This window comes from Myxine glutinosa, chromosome 9 (genome assembly GCF_964187855.1).
Source record: "Myxine glutinosa chromosome 9, kmMyxGlut1.1, whole genome shotgun sequence".
Lineage (NCBI taxonomy): Eukaryota > Metazoa > Chordata > Myxini > Myxiniformes > Myxinidae > Myxine > Myxine glutinosa.
The window spans coordinates 72,468,468-72,486,026 of NC_136269.1; the positions used below are offsets into that span (position 1 = coordinate 72,468,468).

The 17,559-nt window shown below is 43.8% G+C and overlaps 1 protein-coding gene across 2 annotated transcripts in view; it reads right to left on the bottom strand.

Moving 5' to 3' along the window:
• The window catches only part of SUCLA2 (succinate-CoA ligase ADP-forming subunit beta), a 70,226-nt gene that overhangs the window by 13,454 nt on the left and 39,213 nt on the right, over positions 1-17,559 (bottom strand). For both annotated transcript variants that reach the window (XM_078784438.1, XM_078784437.1), the window contains exons 3-9: positions 11,836-11,935; positions 7,767-7,929; positions 6,176-6,304; positions 5,158-5,296; positions 4,891-5,052; positions 2,424-2,566; positions 2,158-2,278 (exon numbers count right to left, since the gene is read on the bottom strand). In XM_078784438.1, coding sequence (XP_078640564.1) covers positions 2,158-2,278; positions 2,424-2,566; positions 4,891-5,052; positions 5,158-5,296; positions 6,176-6,304; positions 7,767-7,929; positions 11,836-11,935 — 957 coding nt within the window. The remainder of the gene's footprint in view (positions 1-2,157; positions 2,279-2,423; positions 2,567-4,890; positions 5,053-5,157; positions 5,297-6,175; positions 6,305-7,766; positions 7,930-11,835; positions 11,936-17,559) is intronic.

Below are 17,559 nucleotides of genomic sequence, written 5' to 3' on the forward strand. Positions count from 1 at the left end.
TCCAATGCTGGGCCAAAGACAAGAGAAATTCTCATTATAAATCCCACTTACAATGGCAGAAGGACAGAATCAAAGGGGAAGAGGGAAGTGGGGAAACAAAGACATTGCCAATGAGTAGATGAAGGGCATAAAGGAAAGGAGCGGCAAGGGGTCGGCAAGAGGAGAAGAAAGCAGGGGTGGGTGTGAGAGAAAGTATGAGGTGCTGAAGGGCAGTACTCTTCTTGAAAGACTGGAGGGAGGGGCATGAGATAGATACAGGCACGAGAGAATGAGAGAATAGAGTGATGAAGGAAGAGAGGCGAGTGTTCAGTTGGGAATTGTGGAGGGTAACCAGGTGTGGGATTCTGGAAAATGTATGTGAGCTGCCAGGACTGGTAGACTATGAAGGGATGAGATGGAGGTTGTCTGTCGATTGTTGGTTAAATACGAGAATGTACAGACTTGGCATTTAATATGGAATATATATTTTTTCTTGACTTGGGTTTACTTTCTGAACTCAGTATATAAATCTGGTGAGTTTCTTTTATGCTTCGGTGATTTCTTTGTTAAAAGAACCATGTCACTGATTGTCTTTCGCAGCAAGAAGTCAATAACAGGATAATATCACAGGTGGCGTGACAAAATGTAAGGACAGGTACATTTGACGATTGGCTTCACAATCGGGTATATCAGGGTTGTTGCGTTCTGTATTAGTGGAAAACAACTGCTGCACATCTGCAAAAGTTATTGCCCCTTCCTCTGGAGATGGTCCGTCAACTTGACAATGCTGTTTGTCATGGAGTGGTGGCTTTACGAAATTCGGTGAAACGCATGAAACATGAAACAGCGTGCTATTGCTCGGCAGTATGGTATCACTCAAGGTCAGGTGTCAAAGATCCTGAAACGAAATGCTCAGAGGGGGTGTCCCTACTCCAATACCGAGGCCAGGACGTCCCCGCAGAACCACAAGGAGGCATGATCGCCAGCTGCACCGGTTAGTCTGCAATGGCCGTAGCAAGTCAGCTAATCGGCTTAGAGCTGAGTGGCAGCAACTGACAAATGTGCCTGTATCCAGAAGGCTAGTCAACCAACGACTGGTTAAAGCAGGCTATCGTGCCAGGCGTCCCCTGAGAAAGCCAGGCCTGACCAGACAACACAGCCAGCGCCGATTGAGGTGGGCCAGAGAGCACCGTCAATGGCAGCACTGGAATCACGTGACCTTCAGTGACGAGTCTAGAATTCTGGTCTATCGTCAAGATGGCCGCGTCCGAGTGCACAGACAAGTGCATGGAGGCTACAACGAAGATTGTATAGTGCCAAGAGTCCAAGCTGGAGGTGGTGGGGTGACTGTTTGGGCTGCGTTTCATGCAGGGGGCAAAACTGACCTGGTTGTTCTGAATGGAAACCTGAACCAGTTCAAGTACAAGGCCATTCTGGAAGAAACATTGCTTCCATTTGCTCGTACAGCCTTTCGAGGAAACTTTGTCTTCCAAGATGACAATGCATGGCCTCATCGTGCTCGCATGATCCAACACTTTCTTGCTGACCGTGGTGTAGAGCATATGGAGTGGCCTGCCATGTCCCTGGATATGAATCCGATAGAGAACTTGTGGGCAGAATTAACGCGTCAAATCGACAACTTGGACCAGCAGCCAACCTCTGTGCGTGAATTGCAGCAGGCTATTGTCACTGCATGGCAAGCGATTCCTGTCCAAACCTTGGCAAATCTCGTGAACAGCATGCCTCGACGTGTACGTGCTCTCCTGAATGCTCGTGGGGGTTACACGAAGTACTGAACTGTAATTTTACTGTCCGTAATCCCAGTCATGATTTAACTTTTGTTTTTGTTGAAATTTTTTTTGGCTAATGTGCAAAATAAAGACATACTTCTGGAAAACGTACAGAAGTTTAACACAGTACTGTCCATGAATGGAGTTCCATATCAGTTTACATCACTTTCAAGGATCAATTTATTTGCTTCAAAATGTCAAATGTGGTTTTTGTTTCTTTTAAAGGTCACATTAACAAAATCTAGAATAATTTCAACATAATTCCAATGAACTTTTGGTTCTAAGTCATCTTGAAAAGTAAGTTCACCCCCACAAAAAAATATTCCATATTAAATGCCAAGTCTGTACATGCAGCTTGGCACAACTGCGAATACAAGATTCATCGTACCTTGCAGCCGAACCACAATCGGTATACGCATGTTCAGCTCTTGTACAGCGGCGATGATGCCCTGTGCAATGATGTCACACCTCATAATCCCACCAAAGATGTTTACCAGAACAGCCTGCACCTGCACCACAAGTGAACACCAACCAAGGTTGCTTGGAGAGAACGGTCACATAAGTTACCACAGCCAAAGGATACTAACCGACCGCTACATTAATCCAAAAACCCAGAGTGAAAAAGACTCCCATTGAAAGATACCGATGCTACACCTTTGGGTCAGATGTGATGAGCTTAAAGGCATAGGTGACTTGCTGAGCAGTAGCACCACCACCGACGTCTAGAAAGTTTGCTGGAGTGCCATTGTGAAGTTTGATTATGTCCATTGTTGCCATAGCCAAACCTGCTCCGTTAACTACACAAACAGAACAGAAAACACGCGGACAGGCTTAAAACACACAAAAAATAAACCGGCATTCTATCCGAACATTATACATTATTTATATGCATAACGAAAAGAGATTTATATTTCACTAAATAATGTTTCACTCCATTGAATAAAATGTTTGGTTTCAACGATCCACTCTTGTGAACACAAGTAAATCATGAAGTCAACTCGACACACACTTCTGCATGAAACGTGCTGGTACTGCATCTTCCAGATTCTCAATGATGAGAATGTCGCAGACATAACATCACCCATATTTTATTTTCGAAACATTGAAGCTCATGAAAGATCGAAGTGACAAAGTTTAAAAGGCAGTTAACTGACGATGGGGGTAATGGGGTAACAAACACAACAAGTAAGGACATGGACGAGCTGGAAAAAGAGGCCGAGAAGCAGAAAAGAAACACAGTAACCTTCAAGTAACCTTGGCTTCGGTATGCTAAATGGGACAGAAAATATCATTAGTTAGAAACGGGGGTCACAAGAGTTAATGGTGCATTGCTTGCTTGAAGCAATGAATAGAAGAGGGTGATTTAACCGTCTCTAAAAGGAAGTTCCACAAATGGAAGAAAACAGCAGCAAAGGCGTGAAAAGCCTGCATTTTTCGAAAGTAACACGGAGGGAGACACTGGAAGAAAGTGGGCATCCCAGAGGAGCTGGACAGGGTGGGAGGGCTGAGAGAGCAAGACCGGAGAAGAAGCAGAAATCCACAGTGAGGTCACAGACCTGTCTGTGATGTGAGAGGAACAGGCCTTGTGCTTTATTCTCATCGACTGAGAAACAATTAATGTTAAAAGCTTTAGATCTCACATAATCCATTTGATGCTGACATGTGATGCTGGGCCCCCGGCGCACAGGACAGAGCAGTATTCCATTGAGCTATGGACAAAGTTATTGTCTGTCAGCTGTGATTAATTGGGTTTTTTTCAAGGAAACGACAGAGGATCCCCAGTTTTCAGCTGGCTTTGGATGCCAGCATTGCTGTATGGTGTGCCAAGGAGGGGTCATGGCTGATGGTGAGGCCTACAAGTTAAGGACACAACCTCTTTCCATGGTTAACATGGAAATAGATAGGTAGGTTCGTTTGCCGATAATTCCAAAGTGACAGGGTCAGAACTGAGATTTACCAGGATCACATGTTGCCGAAGAGCACAAGAGTATACATTTGGCATCCAATGTTGGTAAAAAAACAAAAATCCATGAGATTATAAGGGACCATAACTCTTCCCTCTGTGTAAGACTGTACAAGTCAGGACTTGTATGACCACACGACATTTCCATTGTGACCGTCTAATCTCCAAGTAATATTTGCACCAATGGAGTTGTACTACAAAACCTCAGGCACTGCTGTTCCTTGTGCGTGGTTTCATCCGTTTTCCGCCCTTAATCTCCCGTAACAGTCCATTCCATCCATATTTACGATCAACCAAATTACACGGATTCAGAACAAAGCAACCTTTGATCCAATAATCAATTCCACAGTGTTCACCAGAGGTGAAACAAGCAATCCATAACCGTAGCTGTTTGAAGCTAAAAAAAAAAAAAAAAAACCTCAAATTCTTGTGTTAACAAAGGTCTGTGATAAAGGTGTGGGTGGACATCATTAGAGGTACAAGCGTGGGTACAGATCAATGTATTCGCGGCTTGATTCTAGCAGATTTATACCCAATTCAATGCTCACTTACATGCAAGTAAATTGCTTAATGTGGGGGAATAACCCAAAATGCCATTGGGAATCCATTTGGAAAAGCTGAAATGGATATAAAATTTTTGGCCTGCCTGAAAGTGCTTTTCGAGTTGAGATGCGATTTTGTTTGATGAGATGTTCCATTGTGTCATTCTGGCAATATAATGATTTTAAATATCTCATTCTCAGGAAGTCCCTGGTGTTGGGCTAGCGGCTAGGGTGCCAGCTTAGGATCCAAGGATCCTGGGTTCGAATCCCGGTCGATCGCTGAATTAACGCCAGGGGGGTTGACTCAGCCTGTCATCCTTCCGAGGTCGGCAAATTGAGTACCAGTACACTGGTAATTCCCTGTTTATCGTAAAAAGGCGACAAACAGGGTTGGCGGCAGGAAGAGCATCCGGCCGTAAAACATTGCTTCAAAAAGGGGACCAAAAAACAACAACAACCACGGTCCCCGAAAAGGCCAACCCCAGCTTTGCGGGGGAAAATGGCCTCTAAACGGTGGTTTATTCTCATTGGTTTCAATTCCCAAGATAGTTTTATGCCCTAAAGTTCCGTCAAATGAAAGATGAAGAATGGGACAGCATATTAAAGCATGGCAAACCGAGACATCCAATTGTGCCATCAAGGCCGATGTAGTTGATCCCCGCATTCGCAGCTTTGTGCTCCCGTTCGTCCTCCTGGGTCCAGTCACGCATCGCAAACACCTTTGACTGCCGGAACGATGCATTCTCATCGAAACTGATTTTGGCATCCATGCACATAACTGCAATGCAAAAGAAAGCCATTGCTTGCGTGCTTTGGTCATTTTCGTCAAATACAAAATACATCTCCATCGAAAGTAATTTCCCAGGAATTGCATAGGTTTTACCAATGCCTGACGCATCCTCCACAAGTGGGTTGATCTCGATGAGTGATGCATCATACTTGAGGAACAAACTGTAAAGCTTCAGCATCATGTCCACCGCACCATCCTGCAGCGGCTCAGGGAAACCCATTCCACGAGCCAGCTGGAGAAAATAATAAATATTAGCACACTGGACCTATGGAGACACCAACACATCCCAAGATATCCCATGTTTAGTCATACATATTCCTGCCTGCATCTTTTCCTCTCTAATCATTGCCACACCAATGTCAGAAATAGTTATTCAGATTTGTTATGTATACAATGTGCTTTCGAAACACTGCATGGCCTGATAAACCAATCACTGTAAGCACCAAAATCTTCCAAATTGACAAGTTAGTATAAGTATCTTCCTTAAAAGGTGTGAAGTTATTTTCCAAAGTGATATGTTTTAGCCATGATTGGCTTTTAAGGTGGCTTGGTCTCAAGTAAATCTTGCAAAGGCTCTGAACTGTGACACGAGCACCAGAGATATGGCCCTTGATGAGTATGGAGAAACAGCGGACTTAGATCGTGGAGCCTTGTGAAGAAACAGAGATGAGCAGCAGCAGTGGATGAATATCATTATATTGTGGATCCAGAAGCCATCAAAGTGATTAAAAGCAAGGCAATAGAGATCGAGAGCGATGGAAAGTTGAACAAAGGGTGGTTCAAATGGAATTGCTGGAGGCAGTATAACAATTGGTCTGCATAAAGGTGGCAAAAGCCAAAGGTAAACCTTTTTTTTTTTTAAACAACATTTATGGAACACAAGCCCAACTTGCTGGAAGAATGGCCTGATCAGTTTTTGAACGGTTTCCGTGCATTGTATTCGCATGTTCCTGTTCAATTTCGAAGAGAAAGCATTTAGTAATCACTTCACTGAGCATGCCATGACACTCACAAGCTCACACAAAAGCAGAATCTGCTTATCTTGCACAACATCACAACTCAAACGTTAACTGACACACAACCTGCACTCATGAAGTTGTGCATACAATACCTTGAGTGCTTGCTCTCGTTGAATTCCCTCAATTATGTCAATGGGCTCCTTTAATATTGCACTGGGGTTCTCCATGGCAACATCCTCGATATTGACACCACCTTGAGAGCTTCCCACAAGCACTGGGCCCTGTCCGGTGGTGGAATAGAATGCAGGTGGCAAGATTTTTAAAAAAAATAAACAAGACAGAACAACTCAGCTATTGACATAATAATGTAACTTTTGTGGGGGGTATTGATACTGTAGACCAGGTAGAGTGTATAGATTAGTGTGCTCGACTGTCGTGAAGAAGAACCATCTCGATGTACCATAAGTAGGGAATTTAGACTGGACTGTCGTGTAAGCTTGTATCTTCGTCCCCATCACGAGGGGTGGGACTTGTTAATTAGCCAGGGATTATGGGTCAATTAACCCCCTGTGTCATTACCTCTGTAATTTCTTCCTTTATTCCTTATGACACCGCACTAGACACTAGCCAAAATCGCCCAATAACTACACTAATTAATAATAAAAATAACCGGAAACCCAGATCGAGCACTGCTGCTGATTACCCCAACTTGAAAATCGCACAGGACAGGCCACGCCCCGAAGAGCCGTAATTCGTCGGGGTTTTGATTGACAAGCACTGGAAGAAGTGGCACGCACTGGTTAGGTAAGATAGGGGCGGCGGGAGATGACGAGAGAGTGGCGCGTACAAAGGATTTGGAACGGCTGACATCTTTTTTCTGGTGTCTGGGCATTGAGAGCGAACGTTCCCTCTTGGGCCTTCTCGTTCCAAAAGCGAAAGTGGACGGTGGTGCTTTGCCCTCTGCACGGGGAAGCTTCATCGTGAGCGGCCGTGTTAGGACATCTTGCTGGTGGTTGTGAGGAGGAAGAGTCGTGGCCCGGGAACTGCGGGTTTCCGTGCAGAGGACAGGTGGACGAGCACGGCGTGGAAGAGCGGGCTGCACGCCTGCCATTCGCTTTGCGTGGAAGGCCTACTCTGCACCAACGAGAGCAGCCTAGTGAACGAGGACGACTGAGGCCTTCTTCCCGCCAAGGCAGGAGCTGCGTCCAGATTGCGCACTCGGGGCCTGATGATTACTGATGAGACACCCCAGCCGATTTGAGCTAAGTCCCATACTAAATAACACATTTATTTTACAGTTCTTTTTCCCTTCGCCTGTTTTTCGAGTCTGTCTGTGGGGACGTCCCGTTTAGGAATTCAGTTTTATCATGCATTATTTTGTGACCGGTATTTTCTTTAATAAACCTGGTTATTTTTGTACATTTTAAACTCGTTTTGTTTCAGTTATTTATTGCAGGTTCGAGAACTGCCGGTGGGACCCGCGAAGGTAAGCTCTTTGGCTTATCCCCTCCCCCATTTACCCCAACGCATATGCTCCGCTATATTTTTGAACTGAACGCCTCGGAGTGTTAAAGCTCGTTTGGTCCTCCGTGTCACCTTGCAGTGTTCACCACACAGGGTAGTCACACGACAATATCATGAGGCAGATTCTTCAGGTGATAAGTATTCCAAGAAAAACAAATTTGTTCAGATTCCACCAGCGGCAAACTTACTAGTACCGGATAAAGAAGGGATGGCACATACTGAGAAAGAACGCTCCATGGTGATGGCAAAGTAGTATTCCCGTCGGGGATACCTCCGCTCACACACCAACACCTTGTTGCAGATGCGCCCACGCTCACCAGTCTGCTTTGTAAACAGTTTCTTGCCAATCATTTGTGTGCACACATCTCGAACCTCTTCTGGCCTAATAAAATAGTTATACACACAAGCAATTTCTTTGGCCAAGATACATGAATCCACTTTTTTATACAATGTTGAGGTTTGTCGAGGGGCTAGGACATATAATGAATCATGATTTCACCAAAAAAAAGCAACAGTAGAAAGAGGGCGGACACACTAACAGCAGGGATGAGTGACAAAATAAAGGGAGGCTTGGAGAAATAAGTGATGCGGGGAAGAGAAACTTGGGAAATCTGAGGTGGGCTTGAGGAGGGTTAACGGGGGTAGACAAGATCATGGTTTTGGATTGGGGACGATCTGAGATGGTGGTGAACAGGAGGGTTAGATTGAAGAGAATGTGGAAGTTGGTTCCACAGGTGGGAAAAAAGAGAAACGAATGAATGGAGGTGAACAGGGATTCTGGATTTTCACTAGAACTGGGTTGATGGTGGACCACGTGCTCCCTGCAGAAATATAGGAGGTGGGAGTTGGGGGAGACAAACATGGAAAGAGCAGAGGGTGCAACACCAGGAAGGAGGCGGTACATGACAGAGAGACCACTGACGTGTTTGCGATGTGAAAGTGGTAGTGATACATGTCCCCACAAGAGTGCACAAACTCATAGCATCAGGACCTGCACACTGTGAGGTTCTGTGTTCAGTTATTTTGCCAAATGTTAAGCTTTTGTGGAGTTGACATCAAGCAACTGTTGAAAGAGATTTATTGGCTTACAATGGAGATGGGAATAGAATCTCGGTATGGAAACACAGCCGGGTAGCCCACTAATGATGCACTCAAAGCTTAATGGTCATTGGTAAATGCCTCCCCCCCCCCCCCCCCCACCGACCCCCATCTCGACCGAGGCTCATTGAAAAGTGATGATACAGAAGGTAAAATGGCAAGGAGCCGACAATGTGACAACAGTTGGGTATAATAGATAAACTGACCCATGTATAATATGTGATATTTTCTAAGTCCAAATACGCTGTAACTTCGTGGAAAATTGGTGAAACGCCCCAAAACTCAAAATTGTTCTGTACCTTATCATAATAAAGCAATGCTTCAAGTTTCAGTTGAATATGCTAAAGGGTGTGGAAAAAAGTGCAGAAAACCACAGGTGGGACGGACAGATGGACGGACCGACATACAGACTGAGAGCAAACCTATAGTCAACTCTGGGTAAGGGACTAATAACGTGCAAGTAAGATGGTTGGGTTAAGTAGGGTTAATGGGAGTAAAACAATAGCTGGTACGGATGAAGGATGAGGAAGGATGGTGTGCTTGACTTTTTGAAGAACTGGTAGCAAGAGTTGGAGGAGTGCACAGCCTCAGGAAGACAGTTCCACAAAGAGGAACAAAAGATGAAGGTGTCCCATCTGTCTGGATTTTAGGAGTTTAACAATATGCATGTAACAATATGCGAGTTACTGCAAGAATGTATGCATGTTCGAGTTGGCCGAGAGAGCAGAGGGAGCTAGACCAGAGGATAAGAGGTAATGAACAGAGATGCCACCGACCTGTCTGCAATTTGAGAGCAACACGTTGTGCTTCTGCTTCATTGTAGAAGCTACCAATAATGTTAAGAGATTTAATTCCACACATTATAGGAGGCGGATGTGATCCTGGGGTGCCAGCCGAAAAGGAAGAGCAGTACTCCAACGAGCTATGGACAAAAGCCTTGTAGAATGTGAGTAGTTCTGCTTTTTCAAGGAATGATGAAGCATGCCCAGTCTGAGGCTCGCCTTGGAGGTAATTTTTTCAATGTGGTCAGGTCATAACTGATAGTATTACAGCTCCTGTGGCTACCGGTTAAGTGATATCGTTGAGTTAATTTGACTATGCTTCCATAGCAACAACATGAGTCTGAGATTTGGCAGGATTGAAATAAATGTTCAATTTACTAGACCAGGAATGAATCCATTCCGGATCAACGCTCACATTCACGCATCAGTTGGGTATTGTCTGCCAAAATGTGGAGTCATCTGCAAAAAAAGAAAAACAATTTTTATTTAATTGGAGTATTAAAGAGGTAATTTATGTAGATGAAGAAAAGAGAAGACTTGGCCCCAATACACTAGCTTGCGGCACTCCAGTGCCCACTGGGAAAGGAGGAGGTTCCATTGATAGCAACCTGATTGCGTGAGTGGAAGAATACAAAGCCAGTGTATTCCACAAGCATCAAGCTTGGCAACCAGAGCAGGATATGCCACGCTGTGTGGAATACCCAATGCTCGAATCCAAACTACTGATCAGAGATTGGCTTGTTTGAAAGGAAGAAAGACCGTCAGCAACAATGATGGATTCCCTGACTTTCCTTACAATTGGAAGTAACCTTACCTATTTGTAGTTGAGAAGATCACATTTTGCACAATGACATTTGCCGACTTCCAAGCAGACAGGAGGTCTGCTCAAGAGGAGACAGGAGCCAAACAAGAAAGACAGGCCGAGTATATCAGAGATAGGAGCAGCAGAGCAGGATTGAGAACATGGGTGCTGATGCCAACTGTGCCTGCTACTGAAGTAGGGTCGACGCTGGACATAGCTTTCTCTACCTTTTTGTGTCAGAAAATCTGATGAAGACTGGTTACGAACAGGTAAGGTGGAAACAGAGCAGAATGGTTTGGGAACATGAGATTTACAGGCAAGCACCGAATTGAGACATTCTATCTTAACTGGAGAAGAGTCTGAGGTGATGTCAGTTGAGGTAGGGTAGGTGACGGAGGGGAGCATACACCAGAAACTCATTTGACAAAGGGTTGCCACAACTTTGAGAAAGGAGACTTAACTTGAGACTTGCAAGATTATGTTTTTTGACATGCCAAAGGATAGATACAAACTTGTTGCAAGTCTCACGGAATGTGCAGAGCATGCTGCGTGCAGCAACAAGTCTGCTTGGTCATGTAATACTGCACAAACCTTGCATGCCAATAGATTTGCAATGATAAACCAGTGCTGTGTATGCCTGGCTGAGAAATTTTGATCACAAACATGAAAGATACTAAAAAAAGAATGAAATAAAAAATAAAATAAAAAATCGCACCTGTGTCCGAAGGAAGCGTTTCAGTTTGGCGTTTTTAATATTAAATAAGAAAAGCCTAGAAACAAGCAAAACCCATCAGAATAACCCTTTAGAACCCTTCAGAATTGCCCTTTAGAACCCTTTAGAAATACTCTTTAGAACCCTCTAGAATTACACTACAGAATCACTTAGAATTAAACACGATGAGTTATAAAGGTTCTTCTTCCTCATTTTTGACGAACGGATGGACATAGTCAAATAATGAAGTGGATTCATCGCTTAAAATAACTTATTCACCTTACATTACTGGATTACTCAGATTACTATGCAGATAAAACTATGACCAAAATTATTCTCATTTCAAATCAGCACAAGAGCGAAGTCGATGGTGCCATCGCAAATTCCCATGCTTCCGACATAAAGCAAAGTTGAAAGATGGTAAAAAGTTCCACCAGGAATGACACAATATCAAATTTTTAATCACATTTTTTCACCGTTTTGACGCGGGCTTTGACCCCAAGTCCCGACCCTCTGGGGGCATCAACCGGAGGTCAAATCCAAAAAATCGGTACATATTTCATGTTTCGCAATGTTAATTGCATATATAAAGTTTAATTTTAAAATGTGCCATTTAAAAATACTTTTTTTTGTAATTTGACCTCATACCCCACCCCAAAATTATACTGTTCTCACACAATTTTGGTGATCATAACTACAAAGTTTGGTGAATTTCTGCACAACAGTTTAGGACATAGCATGACAGACAGACAGACGTCGCAGATTTTTTTTTTTTAAGTGTAGGGATAATTAATACATTGCAACCTGCATCATCCCTCAATGCAATAACTCCTTAAGAGTCATACTTGAATGGAGTCATGACGGTTTCAAAGTTTTCAGCAACTGCTGACTCACGAGTAAACAATCTTGACGCCTCCACGCAGTCCCCCTTCAAACATGCCTTTGCCACGACCTCCGGCCAGTACCTGTGCTTTGACTACCAGATCGGCTGATCCTGAAAAGAAAAAAAAAAACATTGCAGGAAAGTCAGTATTAACTGTGACCAGAAGATGAAACAACACAATACCTCATCAATAATCATCAGCTTAATTTGAAGCAGCTAAGTACAGCGCAAAAAGAGAAGGAAAAAAAAAACGTTTGGGATAAAGCAGGTTCTACGAAGTTTGGCCACCATTACTTACTGATAAACCTGAATGTAAAGAAACACGAGCACGGTCTATGGTGCGCCATCGCAATTCCCTACGCTTCCCTCCTAATGCAAAACTGAAAGATGGCACAAAATTCCACCAGGAATGACCCAATATCAAAAAAAATCTTCGGTTTTGAACCCTGTGACCCCAAGTCCCCACACCAGGGGCATGAACCGGGTTCATATCCCAACAATTGTTATATATTTCATGCGTCCCCAAAATTGATATATGCATATACACAGTTCCATTATTCATTTGTGTTCTCCATATTCTCATAATAAGGGTTTGTTGAACGATTTTATGACAAGAGCTCAATCGGTAAAAAAATGTTATGGCCTGAGACAGACAAACCGAAACTCAATGGTAAATAAATAAATAAAGATGGAAGCAATTAAAAAACGAGCTGCGTGGGGGAACGAGCTGACCATCATCATTAAGCCACCCCTAAACAGCTCAAGGTGTCTTCACAACAGCAATATAAAAATAAAATATCAAAACTCTGCTATTTAATGAGGATTATGTGAGGACTTTTGAGATAAAAAATAAAATGTAATTAAAAAATGGAACTCCATCAATTGGAGGAAGTCTGGCACGCTCGAATTTTTCCCCAATTAAATGAACAAAGTTAAATGGAATTTCAAATTGGATTGCACCATTGTTAATGAATCCAAAAGTTACAGAACTATGCTTTTATACATCGATACGTTATGATGCGCACTGATCAAGAAGCACATCTAGGAGACATTAATCTGGGTTAAATTCCCAATATATCAGAATAAAGACAGCTCAATTGCGAGTGCATTTGAGACACAATGGACAAATGTAAAAACAAACCTTCCTACAAACCCATTTTGGTATTTCTGTAGATTTATGTTTGTATTCTAGCACAAGATTCAATATTTTATTGCAAGAAAACACGAGAAAAAAGTTTATTTAATTTTTTTTTACTGAGATTCCCCCTAAACAAGGCTAAGAGCCACTAAATGTGAAGGGCTGCAATGAAAACGAAGAGGAAAAAAAAAAGCAAAACCTTCACCTAGTCCTGACACAAGGAAACCTTTTCACAGAACCACTGTGCAGGAGAGGCTAACTAGGCCAGATGGAAAAATAAATTTTCCTACCCTGATTGGGTGTTATTTATGAGACACCATCTCCGCACTGGATGGCTGTTGGCTCCCGTAGGGAACTCATCCGCCCTTTGTCGGGTGTTGTTTTGAGTCCTGGCAGGGTGTCACAGTCATTCTCCCACAGTCAACAAGCAAAGCCAGTGAGTGGTGTCAGTTTGTTCACCGACAACCGGACCATGTGGCAGGTACCATTTATCAGTACTAAGTATGCACACCCAGTTAAAGGGGAACCCAAACACAACCATTTTTTGCATCATTCATCACTGTCCAATTTGAAAAGAATTTTTTTTTTTTTTTTGCCAATCACAGCGTCTAAATGAAAGTGTCGATTTTCGATTTCGCCAGTGACGTCACATGATAAAGTCACCTTGATCCAAATGGTGGTTTACATAGAGAAACAGTGCTTCATAGCTTCACGCTGTTGAAACCAAAACTTTCAGAATCATTGGAATCTCCCGCGATGAAGCTATCTCCGAGGGCCTTTCACTCACTCACCGCAGGCAGGTAGGTGGTCTTTCTGTCTTCTACCGACTCCTCTCCGGCATTGCTCCCCCAGCTCTCTCTGTGCTTTGTCCCCCAAATATTCCTACAGGTCGCACAAGATCTGCCAGCAACCCTCTGATGGTTAAACTGCCAACATCTCGGCTCTCTGCTCACCTTCACTCTTTCATTCCTCTTTTATCCAGGCTCTGGAACAAATTCCCACACTCCCTTCAATCCCACAGCTCCCTCCAGGTCTTTAAAACAGCTGTTCACCACCATCTCTTATCTTCCCCCATCCAAAACCTTGATCTTTTCTACCCCCGCTAATTCACCCCAGATCCACCTTGTTTGAAATTCCAACTTCTTTCCTGGAAGTCCTGGCAGTGTCCATATGTTTTATACCTCCCCCACCCCCCCTTCCCATGCCCCCCCCCCAAAGCCCTCTCCCTCCCACAGATCTCTTGATGTCCCTGCTCTCAAATGTTGTGTTTGTGTCCTTCCTCCTCTCTCCCCATCTTGTCTACCGCTCCCCATGTTATATGCTTTATGTGTCGATTTGTCTTTCTGTGTGATTAATGTTAGCTCCTTCACGAACCTCGATCTTGTATACAAAAAGGAAAAAGGAAAAAAAAGTGCAAGTCGAGCTCGGATTCAGATACTGATTCTACCGTCATTAGCAACGCTGAAGACTCTCAAGTATGTTGAAACTAATCAGTGGGATTTTGAAGAAACTATTGGAGACAAAATTAGTGATGGAAAAGCTTTCGTGGAAATTATGAATCCGTATCGTTTTGAGCCTTATGCGAGCGATTCAGGCGAAGATGGTTAGATTCAGATGAAGTTAGTAGTGTAGATGAAAACTCCGATGGCAGGTTTTGTTTTTCCATTCAGTTAAGCACACAGTTCCATACAAGTTAGGTTATGGATGTGTACTAGGGTGGTCCACGGATATATGTAATATTTAATACTATTAAAAATCCATGTCCACAAGGCTGCCATTTTTCCTATGTTTATAAAGGTCAAATGAACCAAATATGAGGTCAATTGGAACTTATTTAGAGGTTGCTCAAAAAATAACATTTTTAATTTATCCTGTTTTTTTCATATGGCAGAAACTCGCAGCTCTTCCACAGTTTGGTTGCTGGGAAAGTCTGAAAAGGAAATAATATGTGGGGGACTACTGACCAAGGGACACACATTGCAGAAAATGGTGTACCATCACATACAAGAACACCATACAGTTCGTGAAAGTGCCAAACTTCGTGTACAAGCTGTGTGTGCATACTGGGAGAAAGCACGAATTCCAGTGCAGAGAGTAGATTCCTGTGAGCGTCAACTTTTGAAGTTGTATGATGCCTACAAACTGGTAAAGAAAAATAGAACCAAGACATTCGAAAACTATAGAGTGAAGGAGCAGATGTTCAAAGATGATCTTCAATCCCTCTTCGATATCTCACCAAATGATGCGCTTGAGAAAATGACGAATGAAGAAGACAAAGCATTCCTTATCATGCCGCGTGAGGATCCCTCAAGTTCACGTATGGGATCTGTGGACAACACTCTGGCAGTGAAGGAGAATAGAAAGCGCATCAGGCTTGAGAATGAAGATAAAAGAAAGAAGAAACATGCTGCTGAGACTCCAACAACAATGCAATCTGTTCCATCAAAATCGGCTGTGGTTGATGATGATGATGAGTCTGAGATTGAAAGCTCCGATTCAGGGGACAATGAATTCAAACTCCAAAGTCCATCTTCTGCCAAACAGGCGAAAAAGGCTCCCATCAAGGTGATCACTCCAGCAATAGTGGCAACTCTGGACAGAGTAAATCTCTCAGATCGGCGTGCTATGTTTGTGGCCAGTGCTTTTGCACAATCTCTTGGTCATACCATTGAAGACATTTCTCTGTCTTCATCATCATCTTCATCATCATCACGACAGTGGAATTCGTCGTGCTCGAATTCGTGGAAGGGAAATAATGGCCACTGAAGAAAAGGCAAATTTCTCATGTAATAGCCCACTCCTACTACACTGGGATGGGAAACTGCTCCCTGATTATACTGGCAATCACAAAGAATCTGTTGATCGGGTAGCGATACTGTTACGGATTCGGCCCTTCCGTGGTTGTGGCTTTCATCCACTTGTAACATTGCTGGTTATGTATTATTATTCTTATCGGGGTTGGAAGGAAACGGCGATTATTGTTGTTTAAAGGAAATGGTTATTGTGATTAAAAGGTTAAAAGCGCTCATGGTAAAAATGTAACAGGAAATCGGATCGTGCACCGGAAGACATGAAGCGAGGAAGAAGAGGGCGTGAGGCAGAGGTGAAACGACGCGTTTTGTAAAAGCTCCGTACCTATCGTGGTCGAGCGTACATGGCGAGTGAACTTTGAGTCCTTGAAAGGAATCTCGTGCGATTGTTGTTATCGCTGGAGTTGTGGAAAAGCCTGCGAAGCCAGGTACAGGTGTGAGATTCCAGAGAATCTTCGCCTAGAGGCTGCGGCTCGAGGAAGAGCCGTCCGCCATTTCGGGGACCTCGCGCGTCGTTCGCGGAACCTTGTTTAGCCGCGGCCACTGGTCCCGCCCTCCGGTGGTTTGCCGAGGATGTGGGTGCGCGACAGCGCCCTTTGAGGAATACGGTGCGGTTCGCGACTGCACGGTGTATGTGCACGTTTGGATCGCGTCTTTGGGATTCCTCTTTCCACCGCCAATTGGTGTTGGCTGGGACCACGTGACGGTCCCCGCCTTGCCTACACCTCCTTACCCGCCTCATCGCCTCTTCGCCAGGAACACCATTGTGTTCTAGAGACATTGAGAAGGGCTCTGTTTCAGTCCCTGGGGGTGCCGTGAGTTTGAGCTAGGTTACCATCTTAAGATCTTGATTGTATGGTTGATTGCCACCATTGTTGTCTGGTTCTTCTTGTGTGCTTTTAATATATTATTTGTTCGTTGACAACGAATGGTGTGGTTTCCCTATGGATTTGATTTTCATTTGATGGTTTCATTAGTGATTGATTTTGACACTGAATAACTATTCTTTCTGCCATGACTCCTCTCGGGGTTCGGTGGTATACCGAGACCAGAAGGTCGGGGAGGAACACGTAACAATACTTGTAACTGGTATGAATACCGAGAAGTTGCTTGGAGTCCCAAAAATTCCCCAAGGCACTGGTGTAGCACAAGCAAATGCATGCATACAACTTCTTGAGGAGTGGAATGTCAAACAGTTGGTGAAAGGCATAGTGTTTGACACCACTGCATCCAACACAGGGCTGAGAAACGGAGCATGTACCCTCATTGAAGCAGCTTTGGATGCTAAGCTTGTCTGGATTGCATGTCGTCATCATGTGTTTGAAGTAATGCTCTCTCATGTTACAACTAAAGTCATAGGACCCACTAGTGGACCTGAGACCAGACTGTTCAAGAGGTTTCAGAAACAGTGGCCTTTAATTGACAAGAAGAGGTTCCAAGTAGGAGAAGATAAAATATTTTCCGATAACCTTGTTGAACGTCAGAATATGATACATATTTATGCAGCTGCACTCGAAGAACAACACCCACGTGATGACTATGAAGAACTTCTGAGACTATGCCATACATTTCTGGGTGGATGTGAGGCCAGAGAGGTGAAATTCCATGCCCCAGGAGCTATGCACAATGCCCGCTGGATGATGAAAGCCATATATGCTCTCAAGATGGTTCTCTTCAAAGACCAAATAAAGCTAACATCACGTGAATTGAAGGGAATCACACAGATTGCTCTTTTTGTTGCACTTGTGTATGCGAGATTCTGGCATGAGGGGCCGCTACCCACAAAG